Source organism: Sesamum indicum, linkage group LG1, assembly GCF_000512975.1.
Source record: "Sesamum indicum cultivar Zhongzhi No. 13 linkage group LG1, S_indicum_v1.0, whole genome shotgun sequence".
In the NCBI taxonomy this organism is placed as follows: domain Eukaryota; kingdom Viridiplantae; phylum Streptophyta; class Magnoliopsida; order Lamiales; family Pedaliaceae; genus Sesamum; species Sesamum indicum.
In genome coordinates, this window is record NC_026145.1 from 12,038,226 (window position 1) to 12,061,340 (window position 23,115).

The 23,115-nt window shown below is 33.3% G+C and overlaps 3 protein-coding genes and 1 non-coding gene across 5 annotated transcripts; 2 read left to right on the top strand and 2 right to left on the bottom strand.

The window, feature by feature from the left end:
* LOC105164035 (MAR-binding filament-like protein 1-1) lies at positions 3,638–7,378 on the top strand. The gene is made up of 4 exons (XM_011082587.2): positions 3,638–4,033; positions 4,569–4,612; positions 4,742–4,882; positions 5,382–7,378. The coding sequence occupies exons 1-4, from the start codon at positions 3,772–3,774 to the stop codon at positions 7,101–7,103; spliced, it is 2,169 nt and encodes a 722-aa protein (XP_011080889.1). The 5' UTR covers positions 3,638–3,771; the 3' UTR covers positions 7,104–7,378.
* TRNAR-UCG lies at positions 7,774–7,847 on the top strand. Its single transcript has one exon. It is a non-coding gene; the product is annotated as a tRNA-Arg (tRNA).
* On the bottom strand, positions 8,809–12,166 carry LOC105164047 (protein SYS1 homolog). 2 transcript variants are annotated; one of them, XM_020693947.1, is made up of 3 exons: positions 11,663–12,166; positions 10,448–10,674; positions 8,809–9,356 (listed from the first exon to the last, which is right to left on the bottom strand). In XM_020693947.1, the coding sequence occupies exons 1-3, from the start codon at positions 11,884–11,886 to the stop codon at positions 9,280–9,282; spliced, it is 528 nt and encodes a 175-aa protein (XP_020549606.1). In that variant the 5' UTR covers positions 11,887–12,166; the 3' UTR covers positions 8,809–9,279. The 2 variants fall into 2 exon arrangements, with proteins under 2 accessions (XP_020549606.1, XP_011080900.1); XM_011082598.2 differs by having other exon boundaries at positions 8,809–9,287; positions 11,663–12,163.
* On the bottom strand, positions 13,029–17,953 carry LOC105164657 (probable sulfate transporter 3.4). The gene is made up of 13 exons (XM_011083368.2): positions 17,663–17,953; positions 16,982–17,030; positions 16,665–16,872; positions 16,212–16,383; positions 16,019–16,084; positions 15,803–15,916; positions 15,579–15,695; positions 15,314–15,440; positions 14,844–15,130; positions 14,565–14,755; positions 13,665–13,750; positions 13,507–13,583; positions 13,029–13,409 (listed from the first exon to the last, which is right to left on the bottom strand). The coding sequence occupies exons 3-13, from the start codon at positions 16,781–16,783 to the stop codon at positions 13,266–13,268; spliced, it is 1,500 nt and encodes a 499-aa protein (XP_011081670.2). The 5' UTR covers positions 16,784–16,872; positions 16,982–17,030; positions 17,663–17,953; the 3' UTR covers positions 13,029–13,265.

The window sequence follows — 23,115 nt, forward strand, 5'->3', positions numbered from 1 at the left end:
CTAGGTACAATGGTGCATAGGGTACCAGGGTATTATGGATAACGGAGAATATCATGTGTTGTTAGCTACACACTGGCATGGTGTGGGGATGTCATGTTTGTTGTGATGTCCTATACTGATATGGTACATACTATGATAGATAGTGTGAGATTATCACATATAACGGGTATCTTGTGTTGTATATGATATGACATTGAGTGAGATGATGATGACCGATAAAATCATTGACTAATGTACTCCAATTAAAGTAAGGCCCTTAGAAATAAACGATAACGTCAAATACTATGTCGTGGACTGATTTACAGTTGTGGGTATGTATTACTACTTACATCTGTTGTTGTTCTATGTCGAATATTTATTCGTTGATGTAATTGCATTGGACGTGACTTGCTGTCTGTGTGATATATAGACTGGTTAGCTATACTTACTGAGTAGGCAGTTCATTCCTTGCCACGTATTTTTTAAGGGATAGGCCACACTGACTAACCACATTTGATTTGAGTTGTGTTGTTATTCATATTAGGTGAGTCAGCCGTGACATTTGAAGTCGGAACTTTTGGTTGTGTGGTTATTAAATATATTATTCTTTTGTTGGGTTTGTGTTTGTACAACTGGATATTATGCTATGCATATGAGGACATCTAGTAAGCGTAAAATAAACCTTTGCCGATATCTATTATCACCTATGATATTTATATATTATATTGATAAAATAAAATTTATTTTATGGGTTGAAAAGAAATTACTTATAAAAACAGGTTGTAATTAAGAAAATGATGAAACAGTGATAATTAAATATCGTGAGTAGGGGGTGATACAAATAAGGCAAGGGTAAAGTTTACAACTTTAAGTTTTCATTCAAAAATGACATTATTTCATCCAACATTAAAAAATATTGATAATATTCAAATAACGAGGGAATATTCACAATCATATTTATCCTTACAAAGAGCTCATTATAATTTACCCAATAAATTAGCAGTTAAGTCACATAAAAAAAATGCCAATGCTACTTTCAAATATTTACAACATTTTCTTGTATATATTATTATTTGGGGTGTTTTGCCAACACAGTGAAAATTGTGATATCTTGTAATTTTCTTTTATGGGGGGGGGGGGGTGGAGGGAGGAGAAATATAAAAAGATTATCCAGAGTTGTAGGTTTTAGGTGACGAGTGGAAAAACTATGACGTGGCAAGTGGCAACTTAGCAAACGCTGATTGTGGATAGAAATGGAAGAGCCCACATTCTGCTTGCATGCCCCGTACTGAGAATTACTAAACTGCCCCTACCATCACACACACACACAACATATTAGAGTTAATTATATTTAAATTTCTTCTAAAAATTTGCAATTATACTTTGTCTCAAAGAATTTTACAAAAATTTCATTTACAGCTGATGCCCTTCTATTAAAATCTGGACGAAAAATATTGAATAAGTAGAAAGAATTATATAAATTTTAAATTTCATCCGTCATTTAATATCTTTATATTTATAGACGGATAAATATTGTGAAGTTAATACCATTATATTTTTTTCCTATAAGTACAAAATTATTATATTAGAATGTTAAATGAGAGACAAAATTAAAAATTTATATAATTTTGTTTGCTAGCGTCAGTATTTTTCGTCCAAATTCTAGAAAAAGAGATTGGGTGTAAACAGTGAATTTTAAAAAAAAGTGTAAATATAAATTTAAAATTTATTTGGGAGAAAGTATAATTTGGTACTTTAAAAAAGGTTTAAATCTAATGAACCCTATATTAACTAATTAATAATTAGTGAGAAACTATCAAATATCATATATTATTACCTCAAAGCCCGATGAATAATAAACTTATAAAGACTTTATTATTTAAAATAAGAAGTCATTCCCTTTTCTTTGGGGGGTAATAAAAATTAGTTGAAATTGATGGCAATTATTTCTTATTAGTATTATGCACTTAAAAAATGCTAAAAGATACGTTGTTGGAGCACGATTTTCATATAATGTGAGCGCTTTTAAACCTGTTTTTTTTAGTTTTAAGTATTGATATACGGATGCTATTTTATCACAAGTTTATATTGTTTCTGAAAAATCAATTATTAATAAAGAAAAAAGATGCCATATTATATAAAGAGATTTTTAGAATCTCTTTAGCATCCAACATGAGACAAGAATGTTGTCCACAGTGTGTGAATTGTCTCAATATAAAATTATTTTTTTTCTGAATATTTGTGTGTCCACTTCAAAAAAAGAAGAAATTGTGGATTTGAGATATTAAAATCTAAAGTGTTTTTGTCAAAGAAATGCAACTATTAGAGTTGTTGGTCCAACAAATGAAAGTGAAGGAAAATTGTTCTGGAATTGCAAAGTTGGACAAGACAATTTTTTTAGTTGGTTGGAGCCAATTAGTGTATTCCATAGAGATTCACAAAGTTTTCAAATGTTGAAAATGGAAGAAGAGGTGGAATCAAAATTCAAAGGTATGGAAGAGAGGTTTTCTGAACTGATCTCTGTGTGCTAAGGTCTCACGGGCAAAGTGAAGCAGTTAGATGGCAATAAGAAAATGTTAAAGGCATACTTGTGGATATTTTTTTTTTTTTTTGGCATTGTTGTATTATTTAAGTGAATTTGTTAATGTAATGTTTAGTGAATTTGTTAATGAAGCTAGAATTAAAAAGCAGTAAAATCCATCACCACATTTTCTATCCAAAAACAACAGTTAATGTAGATAAATAGACAAAAAGATCTTCAACTTCATTTCACTTTAAAATATACAAAGTGCATATCAATCCAAGGCCACATTTTCCATCCAAAATTAAAAAAGCAAAAAAAACAAAAATCCGATGTATTTTCATCCTGATATGCAATTAGATTTTTCATGCCAACAACTATACATAAAAAAAAGTCAACCTGATTTGCAATAATCACTTACTCTTAAAGGTGCATTTGCCATGATTTCCAGAGTTCCAGATAACAATCTTCCTACCCAATTCAAGTTTCATGTTTCGATTAATTGAAGGATATAGTCTTATATTGCAATTTAGACAACAACTATTTTAATTAGAAATCAGTCTTTAAGTAACCACAAAATATAGGACAAACTTTCGAAAAATAACATAAAGACCTTTTTTTTATCCATATTTTCTCCATGTATACAATCTGTCAAAAATAATTCCTGACAACATGGGATTAAATATTAGGATAAATTATATTTATCGTTTGAATTATGTTTTTTTTTATATTTTATTATCAACAAAATTTTGGGTCAACTTATCTTTTCAATTTTATAAAATTTGCACTTCGCTGTATATGATTATTTTTTTGTTATTTTTTTACTGAAAAAACATCACATATCACATGTGCACTGCATGTGATATTTTTTCGAAAAAAACTTTGTTAAAAAATAGTTATAATTGACAAAGTTTAAAATTTTGTAACGGTAGATTGACACAAAAAATAGTTTATATGTTAAAGTAAAAAATAATTGTGGTTCAGATTGCAAAATATAATTGACCCTAAATATTATAAAGTAGGACAAAACCCTGAAGGGCAAATAAGTCAAATCCACTCCTAAAACACCAATTTTAAATAATAATAAAGAAAAAAAAGAAATATTTCAGTGAAAGGCTCACTCTATATCCCAAGAGATTGGAGAAGAAAAGGGATAGATAACTAAAGAAAGAGCAAAACTGCCCCAAAAAAAAGGCAGTAGTGGGCTATGAGGGGAGGTGCTTCGCTTATCACTCAAAAATCAAGAAAAGGTGAAAGCAAGAGAGCAAACAATGGGCTTTGCAACAGGGAGTTCTTCATTTCTCCATCATTCCCTCTTCCCCCCGCCCTCTTCGCCCTGTATTTTGCAACCTCCATTCTCCCCGAGGAATGGGCTCACTCCGAGAAAGAATAGAACAGCCATATCTTGCTCACACCAAGAAATTACACCAAAAGATGAGGATTTTTGCAAGAGGAGAGCGATTCTTTTCGTGGGGTTTTCTCTAATTCCGTTGCTTAATATGAGGGCGGAGGCTGTTGAAGGAATTGCTGCAGGTCAGTCGGGCTTTGTAATTTTCCTTATATTTTCAAGATGCTATTTTTTTTAGGTTTTTTTTGGTGGGGTGGGGGTATCACTGGAGTCACTGTTCATTTGGTTTCTAAGAATGTGTATGTCGGTTCTTTTGTTATGCTCATCAATAGTTACCAGAGGTGATAATAACATATATTTTCTGGATATGAGCTCAATTAACTATGTGTTGACTATTTTGTAATGTTTTTAACTACCATATGGCTTCTTGGTAATGCATTCTCATTGAGCGGTAAATTGCCGATGAGGATGTTTTAGATATGAAGCTGAATAATGAAAGCAATTTGGGGATGATCTTGAGTTGATTTATGGACAGATGGTTTCCTGCAGCAGTTGTGATTCTTGAAAGTTGACCAGTGTAGTTTAGATTCAGCTTCTTTAATGCAGATTGCGTTGGCATGAATAACTAGTCTTAGTTTGCTGCATTTTCATGTTCAAAAGGTATATTCCGAAACTTGACATCCTTTCATGGTGACCATACCTTGTTTTTTATTGTTTCAGAAAGTACCGAAATAAGGACACTTGATCAGAAACAAAAAGCAGAGGTCCGCATCTATGCTGAAAATATAGTATTGAAAGGGTTATTTAAGTACTGGTTTGTGGTTCTCTGATTGTTGTGTTTGTACTTAGTGTTCTAGTTTCATGTCTGTTGAAGTGTGTGTTTGTGGTGCCAGCAATCAGTTCAGGGAAAGTCGTCCCAAAACCCGTTTCTTTCACTTCTCAATGGACTTGGATTTTTGGGATCAGGCGTGCTTGCTGCTCTCTATGCATCATTAAAGAAGGAAAAGGCTGCTTCAGATGCAACCATAGAATCTGTAAGCCTTCTCTCAATGGAGTTTGCACATCTTGTTTGGGCTTGAAAATGTTGACATGTTGTTCTTCACAGTAAAATCAAGGTCAACTTCGTTGAAGGGAAAAAAATGGAGGATCATAGTACAGTGGTGCAGCTATAGTCAGTTGACCTTTTTCACTTTTAACCTCATTTCAGTTCCCTATTTTGAGTCAACTCTGCTTCATATCAACTAAATGTGAAAAAAAAAGGAATACGCTCGCATGCACCTTTGTTAGATAAAACCCTCTTCCTTCAAATGTTTCTTACAGGTAAATCTGGCTTAAGATTGATTTTAGCCGCGCAAAGACCCAAGTGATATCACAGGGACCAAATAACGTAGAGTACTTTGATCCTAATTACTTATAGTATCAACTCATAATATTTTTCAAATTCTTGAATTATGGAGAGAACTTATGTGCTATGTGTTAAATGGAGTTATTGGGATTCTTTGCTAAAGGTCTATTGTCTTCTTGTGTGCACAGATCAATGTTAAATTGAAGGAAAAAGAAGCTACGATCAGTTTTCTGGAGAAAAAGTTTGAATCAGAGCTATTGAATGAGAAAGAAGCGCGAAATAAAGCCCTTGCAAAAGCGAATGAAGAGAAACAGTCGTTAGTTAATCAATTGGATCTTGCAAATCGGACAATAACAAGCCTTGGACAGGATTTGCGAAAAGAGAAAAGTTTAGTTGAAGAGCGAACTATCCAAGTTGAGCATCTTGAAGTCTACCTCCAAAAGGCTGGGGACGAGAAAAGGGAACTTCAAGAACTGTTGAAGGAGAAGCTAGATTCTGTAGCAGCCTTGCAAGAACGGGTAATTTCACTTTCCTCTGAGATCAAGGACAAGGACGACAATTTACAGAAAGTTAATTCCAAACTTGTCGAAAAAGAAAGAGAGTTGAGTCAATTGAGCTCTATTTATCAGCAAGCGCAAGAACAACTAAGTAGTTTGAATTCAGAGATCCAACAACTGAAAGATGTACTCCAGGAGAAGGAAAAGGAACTTGATTTAAAGAACTTAGCCTTGAATAATCTGAAGGCCGAGTTAACTTCTTCACTTGCTGAGAGAGATGAATCTCATAAAAAGCTCGAGGCTGTTCTAAAGGAGTATGATCAGTTCAAGTCATCCGCAGAAAAGAAGGCAGCTTCAGATGCCAAGCTTTTGGGAGAAAGAGAAGAAGCACTTCACCAGCTTGAGGAACAACTTGAGGTTGCTAAGAACGACGTGAATAAAAGCAATGTTTTGATTTCAGATTTGACCCAGGAGAAAGACAATTTAACAGAAATGCTGAACATTGAGTTGAAAAATGTGAAGCATCTAGAACAGGAACTCAAGATCACACAAGAAAGTTTGGAGAACTCTAGATCTGAAGCTTCTGACTTGGCAAAACAGTTGCAGGAGTCGAGACTCTTGTGCTCGGAGCTTGAAGACAAGGTCTCTAGGATTCAGGTTGAGTTTAGTGAAACTAGAGACTCATTAGAGAGGGAAGTTAATGAAGTAAAACTTGGTGCAGAGCTCATAGCAGGAGAATTACGGTCAACAAAAGAGCTGCTGAGCAAATCGAACGACGAGCTGCAAATGATATCCCAAGAACTGGCTGCTAAAGTGCAAAGATGTGAGATTTTGGAGAAAGAACTCGATCATACCCACAGGAAAGCCGAAAGTGCAGCTCTTGCTCTGGAGGTGGAAAAGAACGTCGTTGCTTCTTTGAACAAAGAGTTAAAGGTTCTCGAAACTCAAATTTCCAGAGACCGGGAAGCACGAAAAAGTCTTGAAGCAGATTTAGAAGATGCTACCAAATCTCTTGATGAGATGAATCAAGAAACATTAAAGCTGTCAAGGGAACTAGAGCTTGCTAGTTCTCGGATATCAAGCATAGAGGATGAGAAAGAGGCGCTCTACAGGTCCCTTGACGAGCAAAAGCAGGTATCTCAAGAAGTTCGAGAAAACTTGGAAGACGCCCATAACTTGATTATGAGGCTTGGAAACGAGAGGGATGGTCTGGAAAAGAGAGGAAAGAAACTAGAAGAGGAATTAGCTTCCGCAAAGGGAGAAATACTGCGGCTAAGGAGTCAAATGAACGCGTCAAAAAATCCTGCGATCGATCAGCATGAGCAAAAACTGGAAGTGGGAAGCAAATCTGATGCTTCCCCTAGAAGAGTTACTCGGAGGAGAAAGGTTAACCAGCAGCGAGAAGATTTGTAGTTGGCTGTGAATTTAAATAACATATCCACTCGTATTGATTAGAATTATGGGCTGCTCATTGTGTTTCATCTTTTTCTTCAACTGGGAAGTTTTCCTGACCAAAAAATGCATTCGTGTATTATGAATAATTGTTGAGACAAGGGATTCTTGATGTATGAAGAGTGTATACTAGGGAAGAGGGAGCTCAGTCAGCTGCTTAGTGCTGCTCTCCGTTGTAATTTGGATGTGCTGAATAAACAGCTTATTTTTAATTCATTTGCTGCTTTCTTTTCTTATTTGGAGGATAGAAATGTCTGAAAATTACATTAATTGCAGCAATATTTACAGCTCATTTCCTAAAGCATAGTTGATGTCTCTGCCCGCTACCCCATTAAAGACGTTCGGGCCCTTTCAGGTCCCTCTCTCCATTCTAACTCATATTGGGGGGAGAAGATCCTTTCCTTCAGCTATGTCCCCAGCCCTCACGCTTTTTGGGCTTCCGGGCTTGGGACTAGGAATCAGGAAAGAACTTCCCCCCTTTGCCTTACCCCGTTCCTGCTTGCCCACTAGGCAATCAGTCACTGCCACATTGTATTCCGTTCCTGCCCCTCCCCGAGGGTCAGTCACTCTCGATTTCTCAAGAAAAAAGCATCCAATACAAAATATTCTTCTACTGGTAGATGGCACCAACGACCGCATAGCGCAGTGGATTAGCGCGTTTGACTTCGGATCAAAAGGTCGTGGGTTCGACTCCCACTGTGGTCGGGTGTCTAGGCCTGCCCTTTTTGATCAGCACTTGGGCAACTCGGTTTTAAGCTAGAGTCCGGCCCTCCAGCCAGAACTTTCTTCTTCACGAAATTGCAAGCTGGCTCGTGAACTTTATTTTTTCACAAATATTTATGTATAAATATATATAATTATTAAAATATTTTTATATTATGTAATTATATATTCAATATTATATCAACTTTATATTTAAAATTCACCGTATATTAAAAATAATTACCCAATATCTCATATTTTAATTTTAGATAATAATAATTTTTATTTATATGATCTAGTTCTATATAAAAATAAACTTAAGTAACAATTTAGTAAGTTTTGATATACATATATATATATATATATTATGATGCTTATAGATTTTATGTTATATTAAAATAGCAATCTCTTTTACTTTTTGTAAAATTAACAAGTTCTAGTGATTAATTTATATTTTTTATATTTATTTGTGAGTATATATTTATATCAAAATACATGGTAAAATTTATTTTACTGTTTATAAATTCATGTTAAAAATTCTAATTTTGGTGACTTAATTTAAAGATAATAGTAATAATGACGATGATGGTTCGATTTTCAGATATTTAAGAAAAAAAAATCATTTATTTCAATCAGATGATTTTTCTTGTTTGGTTAACTGTATTGAACTAAATAAATAAATTTTATTTGTATATATTTTAATTTTATTAAATTATATAAAAATATATTACTATTTTATATATTATATACTTTATATTAATACATATTAAATATGAATTTGAATTATTATTTTGATTTTTCAATTCAATAAATAGTATTGTTATTGTATTCTTTCGATTTGAATTGTATTCATAAAATATTATTTTTTAAATTTTAATAATTTTGTACAGGCAAAAAACTAAAATGATTTTTTTAACAAATTCAATTCTTTTTTTTTAGTTTCTAATGGGAAAAACTAAAAAAATTCCGACAAAACCACCCAGCTCGGTCTGGTGTCTATGCACCAATTCGGCGTACTGAATTTTCGATTAACCAAAAATTCGATTCAGTTTACCAAACTGAACACCCCTACATGGACTAGATCTCTTTATTCGAGCTCGAACCTCTTCCATATAAACTCGTTGAGCTTGGACTCGACTCATCTACATCCCTAAAAGAGATGCCATTTGAATTTCATTAAACTACATATACAGTCTTTTCCATGATCTTTCTGCGTCCAAATTGCAAGAGCGTAAATCTACCTCGACAAGTACTGCTCAAAATTCTGCTGAATAAATTCCAATCGACAAAAAGAATCAATCCGAGCAACATATTATGTCTTGAACACCAACAGGGTCCATTTCCGTAGAGCATGTTGCAATAGAAACGATCAACTTTAGTATCGCACATGAACAGCAGCACCTCTAAACATGAACTGGTTAAAGTTTCTCCCTTGTCAAACATCTGCATCAAGAGACGATTCTTGAAATAAAATTATGCTGATTCCATCGTGGTTATAAAGATGATGATAATCTGAAAATAACAGAGCAAGCAGAAGCAGCATTCAGATGCATGAGTCCCAGAATCTCAATCCCCTAGAAATGGTCACAATCTCACTGGAGTTGGGAGTTCATACAAAATGAAAAATGATTATGCATGAAAACCGACTCAACAATATCGCAGCTGTGCTTACAGTCAAAGATGCAATGAACAAATTAAAAGTGAGCAAATGGAGCTTGGTTCTCTACAGCAGAGTCTTATCTATTTGCACCCAAAGAAAAATGGTAGATTGCTTTAGCCTCTACTAGTGGCCCAAACAAGATTTACCTGGATACTTGGTAAATTCACCATTTGTTATCAGAAAATGAACTGTTAGTTCACGCAATTATTGGGATCAGAACACAATTCTAAACAGCGAGGCATGACGAAATTTTGTGGGTTCTTTGTCCTTTTTCCTTTCAGTTTGGCTGTGCATCTGCATGCCCCCAATTGACTTTTTCTTTTTCGTTTGGGGCTGGGGATTCAAGAATTTGTTTGGATCAATGGAATCTTAGTGCTTGTGATCTAATGCATTGAAAATGTTACATGAGGCCACATAAAAATTCGCGGAACCATAAACCCACCATATTATTTTGATGAATGCAGAAGAAGAATACAAAAGACTTCTTCAGGAACCCTTTACTTTTAGCTCAATACATGAAACTTCATTTTGCAGTTCATGCAATTACCAAATATCAAACCATATCAAGTAGTCTAAATTTTTGAAAAGGTAAATCGCAACCAACCAGGATTGTTAAATATAGGATACCAGTGATGAAGGGCAATTTATTAACTGGAGCTGAAATGGCTTGCAAAACTCTTAAGAAACCTAAAATTATTTAAAGCATGTTGTAGGTTGAAAAATTAAACATGCAATTATAAACTGCAAAGATTTGTTCAACTTTAAGCGGAAAAACAAGATAAAGCACAACAAGAGAAGAAGAAACCCATGGATGTCCATAAAGAAGAAAACTGAAACTAATGAAAAAAGGCGATCAGGTTTGAACAATAACTTGAACAGAAATCAAGCAGAAGAAAAGTAATGCTTCACTTAGAGGAATCAGTAAAACAGAAAATTTGCTTACTCGATCTATATCTTCCAATCGGGATTTCACGTAATTCACGCCTCATGCACAAATATTCACCTAACAATGCCATCACTGCTAGGCTGGTAATATTCACAACCCACCACGTCACTGATGAGGGCCAACCTCCATAGAAGAAGCAAATCAAAAGGTGGATGATAAAAAGGGTAGCAGAAAAGTCCAAGCATTTCTTTGCCCTTTCAACTAAATAAACTAAAAATCCAGCTCTGTTTCAATGAAAAAAAAGAAAAGAAGGTATTAAGAATGATTTTTGGAAATTAATATAGCACGTCTAAGGCTCTAAGCTTTCACATTTAAGACGACCGTCATGGTCCCATTGGAAACCAGTAGCATAAGCATAATCAACAATAAATATTAGGAAATAGAGTCAAAACCATGACTCAGAAACACAACAGCTACTAGATATTATAGATGCACAAGCACACACACACCCCTCCTCTTTTGATTCTGCTTATTCTCAAAGTCGTCTACCAGCATACTTAGTCTTCCTTTTCCACAATAAAAATCCTGTCAAGTGAACATGCTTCAGTAAATAGAAGATATTACATCTTATGCATAGCACATACAACCTTTTCATATTGACTTGTCGCTTTTCCTTTTCTGATGTTTCAAAGCTACAGCTCGTTGCCTCAAATGAACATTCTTTCTTAAACCCATTACTAACTATTGTTTGCATAAAGTACGAATAATTATTTATTCTAATTTCAATCTGCACCAAACATTAAACATCTCTATCCCCTCTAAAACTTTATGGTGCATATCTATTGAATTTCAGGGTCTTGCTTTTAGTTCAAATGGGTTATAACTTATAAGTTTTTGTCAGTAAATGTTCTTTGTTAATCATGCTTAAAAATTACTTGAACGTTGTAGGAATATCAAAAGATCACCACAGCCTCCCACAGAATAACAGAAAAAATCCGAGATATCGTGGATACAAAGAAAAGCACGAGAACTTAATTGAAAATTTTAAAGTAAAGCCAAAATATAATAACTCAATTGGAAACTTCAGCAGCAGCAAAGAACCAAATCAGATATTGACATCACCGAACTTAAACTACTATTCAGAAAGAAAATTCAATATAACCAATCATGCTAATAATATATGCCAAAAAAAAAAAAAAAAAGAAAGAAAACAGCATACATCTAAGCTATTAATCAAACTATAAAAACTAACAAAAGAAACTACAAACCCACCCTGCAACAGAGCTGAGAAAGATGGAAGCCATAACGCACCATCCAACAGCTGTGGAGGCAGTAACCGTAGCAAAATCAAAGAAATACACCAGGCTCATCTTGGACGCCCTCGGCCCGACAAGAATCGACAAGAACACCCCCAAACTGAGATAGTAGAGACATTGAAGGCACACGATTTGCGCCACTATTAGCCATGGATCCCACGCCACCGCACCATAGAACATGACTTAATTCTCTTCTCTTCCACAAAATTACCAAGCAAAATCAGACTTTATTGATCTTCACCATAAAAACATTGATTAAAAGTAAAAAAGGGGGCCAAAAGATAAAAAATCAGAACCCCCTTTGGGTTTCAGAACTGAATTGAGACTCAATTCTTGCGGATTAAAGTCGAATTAGGGGTTTTCCATCAGGTTGAGCTAACAGACCGGGAACATAAATACCCAGAACTTTGGGGGTCGAATTCTGTAAAGAATGATTGTTACAGGATTGAGGGAGAAAATTAAGTTGGGTTGGTATGATCATGAGCTTATATATGTGCGTGCGCGCGCGTGTTAGTGGAGGAGGACAGCACTTAGGGTCTGTTTGGTTGCGTGAAAAATGAATAGTTAATTAAACCCTATATTATATCAATTCCACCTCTAAAGCATGCAAACTCAATAAATTTATTATTTTATACTTTTTATATAATTGTTTAAATTTTTTTTTCTATGTATTGTTATATGCATTGAACTTTCTTTTAAAAATATTGTCAATACAATTTTCAAACACTATATTAAACATATATATGTATTTTAAAATATGCAAATCTATGCATGTAATAATCTATAATATTCTATAATTTATGGATAATGATATAAAATACTTTAAATATTCATACTTGAATATAAAATATATAAGTTATATGGCATTTTTTTTACAAAATTATATGTATAATATATATATAGTTGCATCACAATTTATGCGTATTTACGTCCATTTTTAATATAAATATTTTTTTTATAAAACATGTTTATTTATATAGAACTTGAAAATATTTTTTGTATTATATTATATATGTATATATAACTTATACAAGCGTATAGAAAAACTCCATGCACAATCTACAAACAAAATCTTACATGCCCTGATAATATCTAGGGTCAATTACATTGACAACACATGAGGTTAAGTTTAATTATACAAACTTCCGCTACACCTTATATAAATACAAATATATCCCAAGGAGTATTAATGCAATGTACATAGATGTGTTTGTGTAAAGTTTCGAATTGAATAGAATGTGTACTTATAATTACAACTACACTTCAAATAATGTACTTATAATTTAATAAATAGCAGAATATTTTTTTATAATTAGACCTAATCTCATGTTGTTAATATAATTTACCCTAATATCTAACAATCTTGAAAAAGAACCTACAAATGTCAAGTCACAGACCAACAAAAAACTCTTACTTTGAAAGAGTTGTGTGTATGTCTGGACTTTGAACTACAAAACATAGTACACATCAATAAGTTAAGCTACAACTTCTAGCAACCAAAAACAACAGAAACCTCTGCCTTCAGCCCTCACTGAAACAGCGTGAAAGCCAGGTTGTCTTCAAGGTTGATCCTTCCATGAAGAAGAGATGTCGGATACAGCTTCTCCGACCGTCAAGTATAGTCCTTCAAAGTGGAACAACTCCAAGACATTGGATTTATGCAGTTTCTCCATTACACTTCCAACGGGATTTGCCAAGACGAGCTGCATGATGACAGCCAGGGGTGTCACTACCGGCACAAACAAGGCGAAGGACTTGTGGAAGTATGTTAAAACGTGTATGGTTTGGTGATGGTTTTACCTTGAGTGATCGGTTGTCGAGCATCTTTCTGAGTTCGCTGATCATGTCGAGACCGCTTGTGTCTATTGCCGTCACAGCTGATCAAGAACGAAAAAACGAGAGATATAAGCTGGCCTTTGATTAATAAGCAAAAATTAAGTCACTCTTTTATGACTTACCGGTCATGTCAAGAATCACACATCTCAAATCACATATGTCGTTTGATGCCAGCCACTGCTCCTCTTCCCTGATCCATCTCAAGATTCTGCAGTTTCGAGTACTGAGCTTATGAGGATTACTTCTCTACTGAGGAAGTTGGAAGATAGCAACTTGTTGCTTTGCAATCAAAAGCTTGCTAACAAGAAGTGATTTTTGGCTTATAGCCAGATATAAGTGGTTTTGGTCTGCTTTATAGTGGTGATTTCACTTCTGATTGTCTGAAATGAGTTGTTACTTAGAAAAGCTAGAAGCAAGAGGAGATGGGCTTTTAGCCTTTTGACATGTTTTGGATTTTGAGTATTAAGAAACAAAAACAAATCGCAACTTAGACGGTGTTTGCAAAGTTTATTTAAGACATTTTATAAAGTTTTTAGAATTTATAAGATGTTGGATCTTATTTATAAAATAAGCTTTTAAAATATTTGGATAAAATAAAAATGTGAAACTCACAAGATGTTAGTAACAAAAATTTTATAAACAAAACTGAAGGAGTTTGTTAAAATTTTAAAAATAAGTTGGGAAAAATTCTTGTTAAAGAAACTTATAAGCTCCTTCTCTCGAAATTCTACAAAATACTTTTCAATATCTTATAAGATTTCAAATGCCTTATAACATGTTTTGAAAAGCTTATAAACTCACCACAAACACCCTTTTATTCTTATTATTCAAACTTCCTTCACTTTTGCATTTTTACTGCTTCTCAGGACATTCTCTAAAATTTATCATTCTCCAAAAGCAGAAGCTTTTCCCAAACAGAGTTTAAGTCCATTTAGTCAGCTATATCAGTTCAATTCAGAAGTCAGACAGAACATAAGAATTCATCATTCATAAGGAAAATATGTTCTTATTTCTTAACTTACCTTTCTTGTAGGTAAGTGGAATTCGCAAAGTAAATGGGAGCCTCGATGCCAAGGATAAGAAAAGATGGAACTCTAACAGCTTGCGTGTATCTGCTACGGTTTTGATATATTTGAGTTCCGGGAATGTTCCCCAGAGAAACCGTGTTTGGCCTTGTTACATTCAACAGAATCTTGAAAACTGAAATTCCAACCTGAATTTGTACCATTTGCAAATCACATCAGTGACATTTTTCCCAAGAAACTCGAACTTTATTCATGAACTTGATGAGAAAGACTTACTGCTATAGCAAGACCAAGAGCCACTGAGATAAACAGAACGCCAAAGAAGGAACACAAGCAAGCTACGAAGTCGAGCTTGTCAACTTTCCATAGTTTGTATGCAGCCCCATAATCGATCAGGCCTACTGCAGCTGTTATGATAATGGCTGCCAGGATGAGATTGGGAGTGTAACGGAAGAGTGGCATGAGAAACAACAAAGTTATGAGAACGGCTCCAGCCATTATAATGTTTGACACCCCAGATTGTGCTCCAGCATTATAATTCACAGCAGATCGCGAAAACGAACCTTAAAAACGAAAAGAAAAGGTTTGTTTCAGCATTATCATGTTTGTGTTTATCGTATTTCCGAAAATGAAGGAGTATAATTATTCCGTACATAATCCCATAATGGAAGTAACTGTAAGGATATTTTCGATGTAGGAACTTAAGAGGAGACAGTGTCTGCAATTTCAGGATGTGAAAATTTTACCAGTGGTGATGTAACATGAAGAACAAGAGCCAGCTATGTTCATGAGGCCAATGGCCACCATTTCTTTGTTGCCGTTAACTTGGTAGTTTTTCAGAGCAGCAAATGTCCTCCCTACCGCAATGCCTTCCTAAAGTTCACAGAAACGAAGTCTGATTTCTTTTCGGTTTTATCATCTTTAATGCATAAGTTAGAAAGCAGACTGGCAGGTGATATTAGATCATGAGGTTTTAACAGTAAATGTTAAGATGTCTCCTTACAAACTTACTGTCAGAGAAAGTACTCCAGTGGTGATACCAGTTTTGATTGTTAGAGCCAGATGACCACCGGTAAAGAGCAGCATGCGTGCAGATGGTGGATTCAGACCCTTAGGCAATTGGCCAATCTGTAGGGATAAGAGTCTTCTGATTAGCATCCACTTGAAAGTGATCAGCGCAGAGTTTCAAGAACGATACTCATATAATATAGCTTGGAGAAATTCACGTTTCTTACAGTTTGAATGTCGTGAAGTTTGGACTTGAGACAGACTACTAGGATGGTAGAGAGAATAACTGATGTTAATGGAGCAGCTGCCGAAATCCAAAACAGTCTTGGTCTTCTTGAGCTCTGCGGTCATTTTTTTAAAAAAATTTATACCAGCACAAAGGAGAGACAGAATCTTTGGAAAAACAGACATCGAACTGCTGACCAGACCATGAAAAAACTTACAATGTGCCTAGTTGTCAGTAACAAGGCCAGAAAAATAATTCCAATCGTAATTGTTTGCCAAGACCACTGCAGAGATGAAATAACTCGGAGAGAATCATAGCTGATTTACATAAGCTTTGGGATATAATAAACATAGCGTCAAGTGACCTTTTTCTATTGTTTTTCAAACAATTATCTTTATTAAGTATTCTACCTCATTTCTGTGATTAAAGACAGAAGACAACACGGGAATTATTTGCATCTTGGATGTGAAATGGACTATCCCAAGTAGCCCTTTTAGCTGTTGCAATGAAACAATGATTGCTGCACCTGCCATGAAGCCAACTAGAGTTGCCTTTGACAGAAAATCGATAATAAATCCTAACCTGGAAAGTGCAACATCAGCAAAATCAAATATCAAACAAAACTATTTTTCTTAAATTCCGCGAGTGAAAAATGATCTAAACTCGTAAAAGGACAAACATAAGATCTTTCTAGAGACTCATAAATCATCATTACAGCAAACTTATGATCATGCACATTCTTGTACATTACCTTCCCGTAACATGTTACCGTTTTGTTGCAAAGTAAGTTGGATTCAATAGTTGTATCTCTCAAAAACTAAGTTGTAATACAGAACGTTTACAGTTATTGCAGCTTTTTATACCTTAGGAAACCTAGAGAAGCCTGGAACAGTCCTGCAAAGAATGTTGATGTGAAAGCCAGTTTAAGGTAGAGAGCAGGTTCCGCTGTGTAAGAAACAGCTTCACTTAGCATCGTGCCCATCACAAGAGAAGCTATCGAGACGGGACCGACTGCAAGATGATGAGAACTCCCAAGAACAGCATATATCAACGGCGGTACAAAACTCGAGTCTGCAAAAGAACCATTTTCACTTCAAATCAACATCAATTATTCATCAGATATCCTCAAACAAGAAACTGGTCGAAAATACAGTAACAGATGCTGATCTTGAAGACTTACAGAGCCCAATTATGGGTGGCAAATTTGCCAGCTTTGCATAACTAATCCCCTGAACCAGATAAACGAAACAAGTAAAGGAGAATCATATCATAATCTACTCATGGAAAGATTTATGCTCAAAAAGAGTAGAAAGCTCATTGAGAAAATTTCTTAATGAGTAAAGGGTCCAAACATTGCTACTTTTGGTTGAAATTTGAATAGCAAATGCATATACATTTAAATTCAACAACTAATCAAAACTAGTTTTGAGTCCAAACATGTAATCAATCTTTGCTTGAATTTGAAGTATATATATAGATAAAAGAACTTCATCTTCCTTTACTCAACAATTCTTGAGTCGAATTCAACTACTAGCTTTTTTCCAAGACTAAATTCCCAGCTTTTAAACTACTTGGATCATATTGAGGAAATAGACAAGTATGAAAAAGTTAAACAGAAAGTTCAAACTTTTACCATTTCAGTAAGGGAAAATGTTTTCTTTAGGCTATGTTTGGTAGTTGGATTTCGGAAGAAACATTATTCTTTTATCATTTTCTCACTTTACAACGTTGTTTTTCATTTTCCTCGCGACATCCAAAAACAACATTAGTATTTTCACATACTTTTCTCTCCATAATCCAAGGTCCAAAGCACATCCTTAACAAAAACAAACACAAAGATCAAACTTTTTTAACATTGTACCTGCGGAATCGCAAGGCTCGCAATCGTAACGCCGGAAACAACATCACATTTCAGCAGCTTAAAGCTGTAATGCGGCGCCCATTTGAGAATGGGGAAGGAACACTGTAGCCCCGTGACCAACCTTCTGAACCACGTCTGATCCTTAAATCTATGCAATGGGTCGTCGGGGAAGAAGATCTCCAAGAGACGGCGCCGGAGTTTCTGCACGGAGGTCTGGCGCGGCGGCAAGCACACTCTGTGCACTCCCGGCGGCCGCGTTAGCGGCGCATTTGCTGAACCCGCCTCGCTCGGGTTGGGTTCATCGTATTCTGCCCGGAGGCGCGGCGGCAAGCACACTCTGTGCCCTCCCGGCGGCCGCGTTAGCGGCGCATTTGCTGAACCCGCCTCGCTCGGGTTGGGTTCATCGTATTCTGACGGGCTTGAAGAACTTTCCACCTTCTTCGAGTTCTCAAACATTTTCTTCTTTTAATTTCTTTTCCCCTTGGTATTTAACAAATTCTTTGATTGAATAGGTGATTTCTGGGATCAAGAGAAGTTCTTGGTTTTTCTCGGATTATCGAATTTTTCAGTTAGAAGGCAGTTATGGGAAGTTGAACTTTAGTATTTATTTGGACAACCTGCTCATGCAGGTTTTTCGCAATCTTGGGTAAGAATAAAGCTAGCGAATATCTAAATTATGTGTTTTGGTCAAACTTAAATTATTAATATAATAATAATAATAACATATTTATTATAATAAAAAAAGTATATATATAATAATAATAATTACATATTTGATTCACTTAAATATAAACTTATATTATAGTATAATCCGTAGCGTTAAATTTTACTTAACTACTTTCTTAAAATTTATCTCTTTCTTTTTCTGTAATGTTCTTGATTTTTTTTGTACTTTCAATATATTGTATATATTTAGATTATTTTATCATTTTTTTTTTGTAAATCCAATATTTTATGAAATAATCATTTTATATATACTTTTACATATTTTGTTTAATTATAAAGAAAGTGAATAAAAATATTATTCTTGCACACAGAGTGTACTAAATATTGCTAGTTACGAGAATCTAAGCATGTGAGAAATAAGAATTGATTTTAGTGATATTAATTTGTAAAATGAATTTTGTAGAGTAGGTGGATCGTATTATTAGTATATTAGTATGTTAGGAATGTCAATTTACAATTATAATAAGTATCAATAATGTATTAGTAATATTCTATACTTTGACTACTATTTAAAAGAAAAGGATTTGAACCAAAAAATCTTATAATGCTCTGTATTTTTTAAATTTTATTCCAAATTAAAGTCCATCTTGAATTTTACAAATAAAATATACTGAAAAGTTTGACATTCAAAATAATTAAATTACATGACATTTGGACAGACATTTCACATTGATTGTATGCAAAAAGTTTAGATAGTTTATAAATTCCAGAGTAAATTCCGTAAATCCACAAATATTAAGCGAAATTAGCTAAAAAGATATTTAGGAAAAAAATTCTTATTGATAGTCGGTAGAAATAAGTTAAGAGATCAATATATTTCATGCGTGACGATGAAAGTCATTCACTTAGCCTAATTGAGGCCTGTTGTGGTCTAGTACTGGTCCAAAGCATATGTGTCGAGTTGATAGTCAGTCAAATCAACAGAATATGTCAACACCAGACGTATATCAACACTTGACACATTATCATATGAACTAATAATAAACTCTGATGAAAAGATGAGTTGACTGAAACAGCCAACGAACTCTCTGAATATGCATTAATTACATACTGTGACATCACCCCTTTCCTACTCAATAATCGGTAGAGCATGACTTACGTGGTATATATATGGACTAATCCATTCCCATCATGGTAATATAACCTTGAAATAATGAGATGCCTGAATCAAGTCTAACAACTTTCTCAATCTTCTCCGGTAAGAAGGAGACTGTACATGACAAGAAAAGTAACATGCCATTCAACACATTTTTTCTTAGACCCTATATGGCATTCTTTACTAAGCATCAAAGTGCTTGTATATTTTTTGCATATTAGTCTCCCAACTTATCTGGAATTGTCAATTAGATTCTTCGACATTCTGTAGGCATTAGTTTGTTTGTTTGGGAAAATGTAGAGAAAATTTTTAATTTACAAATAAAAATGATTAATTAAAAATATATTTTTAGTTTAAAAAATAAATTAAGTATTTAATTCAATTATGTTAACGCATAAATATTATAATTTATTGATTGATTTATATAATTTTGTATAAGGGAAGAACAAATCTAATTGTAGGCAAATTTAGAATAAGCTTTATATCAACATGGTCCTGCACTTTATGAATTTTTTAAAATAGTCCAACCTCACGTTAAATTAATTGAATGAGGACAAAATGACTGCACAATTGGTCTTGTTCATCTTATGTCGTTTAAAACATAATGACGAAAGATACATGAGGAGCATGTGCTTGTTAGTTAGTTGAAGGGTGGGAAAAACACCCACGCAAAATTACAAACTTAGTGCCACGGGATAAACTTATTTCAAAACTGGTCACGAGCTTTATGAATTTTTAAAAATAGTCTCACCTTCAGTTGAAATTGGCAGAAATATGACAAATTATGACTTTGATAAGCAATTTGATTATTTCAGTCTTCAATTCAAAATCCTTAAAGAATCGAGGGTTACTTCCCCGTCCTAATTGTTATTATGGCCTGCTCAAACAACAACAATTATAGTACTTAAGAACTTAAGAGTGGACATTGTGACAAATTTTTGCCACCCTTCATCAAATTTGGAACTGAACTCACCCCCCCGTCCTAGTTGTTGTTATAGTTTGCTCAAACAACAACAATTGTAGTACTTAAAAACTTAAGATTGGACATTGTGATAAATTTTTGCCACCCTTCATCAAATTTGGAACTGTATTGGACTATCCCAACTTGTGATGATTGAATGTTTGTAGGAGTACAGTTAAATGAAAAAGGTGCCTTTTTATTGACACATGGTAACAATATAGATTTAGGGCTAAACTGTATATATTCAAAAATCGATGGTGGAGGAGGCATTGTCACATTCAAAGTTGGGACCAATATAACTAGTTCCATGTCCATCAACAAAAAAAACAACAGTTAGAAATGCTCTAAACACAAAGATTTGCAAGCCGAAAAATACTATCTCTATGTTCTTACATTAAGATTGGGAATATACTTATGTGGAAAATGGTGTGATTTGTGTTTATAATCATATTTTAAAATAACATTGTATATAAAATATCATTATATATATTATGACAATTACATATAGTACGGAAATGAACGAAATAAATTTAGAAATTAGAAAAGTTGCACCAATGGAGAGTCACGATACTTGTCGCTGACCTAAAGCCATGATTGCCTCCCTACGTGCAGGTTTTAACGGTTGACCATGACTTCATGATAAAACCACATTAGCTCTCAACAGTGTCTCATCCCATGTGCACAACCACAAGAAGACTAGGAACCAGTCCACAGTCACGTTGCAAAAACTCTACAAATACTTGTGGGAGTATAAAATATTTCTCGAAACATAAGCTATACAAAATATATACATCTCACAATGTGCCAAATAAAGAAAGCTAATGGCCCTTTAAATAGTTGTAAAAATTTGACCGTTATAAAATATTAAGTGGTCTAATTAAAACTCATAATATTATAATAAATCCAATTATAAATATGTCACATAAATATATAAAATGTAACGGTCAAATACTTTTTAAGTCTTATAAATTCACAGTTAAATCATCGTAATAATGGGGCCATAAACCTCAAATAAATATCAAATTAAACTAGCACATTAAGATCAAATAAAGTGTTAGAAATAACTTGATAATGTAGAAAATTTTAAAACTTATTTCCAACATATATTTATAATATGATGTAATTAGTTCATTTGCAATTGGTGTTGAACTGTGACTCATACTTTTTTTATTCTTTGCCTAATACATCAAGGTGCACAATTTTTTAAAAAACCTATTAAGCTTATGACTATTTTCGAAATGAGATTATCTTATGGGACTAAGCTTGTAATTTTGCTTGAGCCTATTTATTTTATCCAACCAATTAACGGACATGTGGATTGTTGGCGTACCTTTTGTCGTTGTGCAGTAAAACTTCTATAAATAAATAATTTTGGAATCATGAAATTTTATTAATTAGAGAGATATTAATTTATCAATAAATTAATATTTTATTAATTAAAAGAGAGACTTTTTAAATTCAATAAATTTAATACATATGTATTGAAAATAAATGAATTCATGTATGTTTCATTGATTATATTCATGCATCAATCAATTCTTTACAACTAATTATATATATTAATGTATAATATCAATTCATTGTATACAATTAACTATTATATTCATAGACGCATGTATCAAATCATTGGAATTACTTAAATATACATGTTTACATTAATTCGTTGCACTTAATGACTTAAATAACTATTATAGCCAATTAAATATATTCATGTATGATGAATGAAACATATACTATATAAATCTCAATATGAAAATAAAATAATTTATAACATCCAACCATGTCTTATCATCTAAAAAAGACATCACAAAATCATCCATGAATGATCAAATAGGTAAAGCATTACAAACTTTATATTTTAGCAAATTACTATAATATTTACAATTGTAATATTTATGAATTATTAATTTTAGAGTTTTAATGAGACCTAATATTTTTGTAAAGGAATTTTTCAAAAAATTATTGTCTTATTATCTTATTAAATTTGATTATTTTTTACAAAGGCCCAAGTCGGACCGGAAAATTTTATTATTTTAAAAAGTTTATTAATTTATAAATATTTTACTGTATTTTAGCTTCAAAAGTTGAAAATGACCAACTACTCAACTATTTGATCCTCACTCTACTAATTTTAATAAAGAGTTAATTAATTTTGTCATTCGAATTATGATCGTTTTTATATTTTTTGTATTAATTTATCATCTCAATTTTATGAATTTTTGCACTTGCCATTTATACCTATTTTTTCACAATTTTTTTGTCAAAAACCATCAAATGCAGTCTACATGTGATATTTAACGATTACGTGATGTGATATTTTTCACATATGTACATGTTATATTTTTTCGGCAAAAAGATCATCAAAAAAAGGATCATGCTAGTAAAGTGCAATTTTTCGCAAAATTAAGATGGTAAATTAACACAAAAAAAATCTAAATATGAATATATAAAAATAAGCATAATTCAAATAACAAAATATAATTTATGCTTTAATAAAAGATGGGATTATTTTTAAAAGTTGGTAAAACGCATGACTATTTATAAATGGTCTATCCTATTCGTCATTTTGCCTATAATTGTAAAATAATAAGTATACATGGCAAAATGACACCAAATACAAAGTTGACTCAAGTCAAACTCATAGATGACATGCTAAATCCAAATCTACGC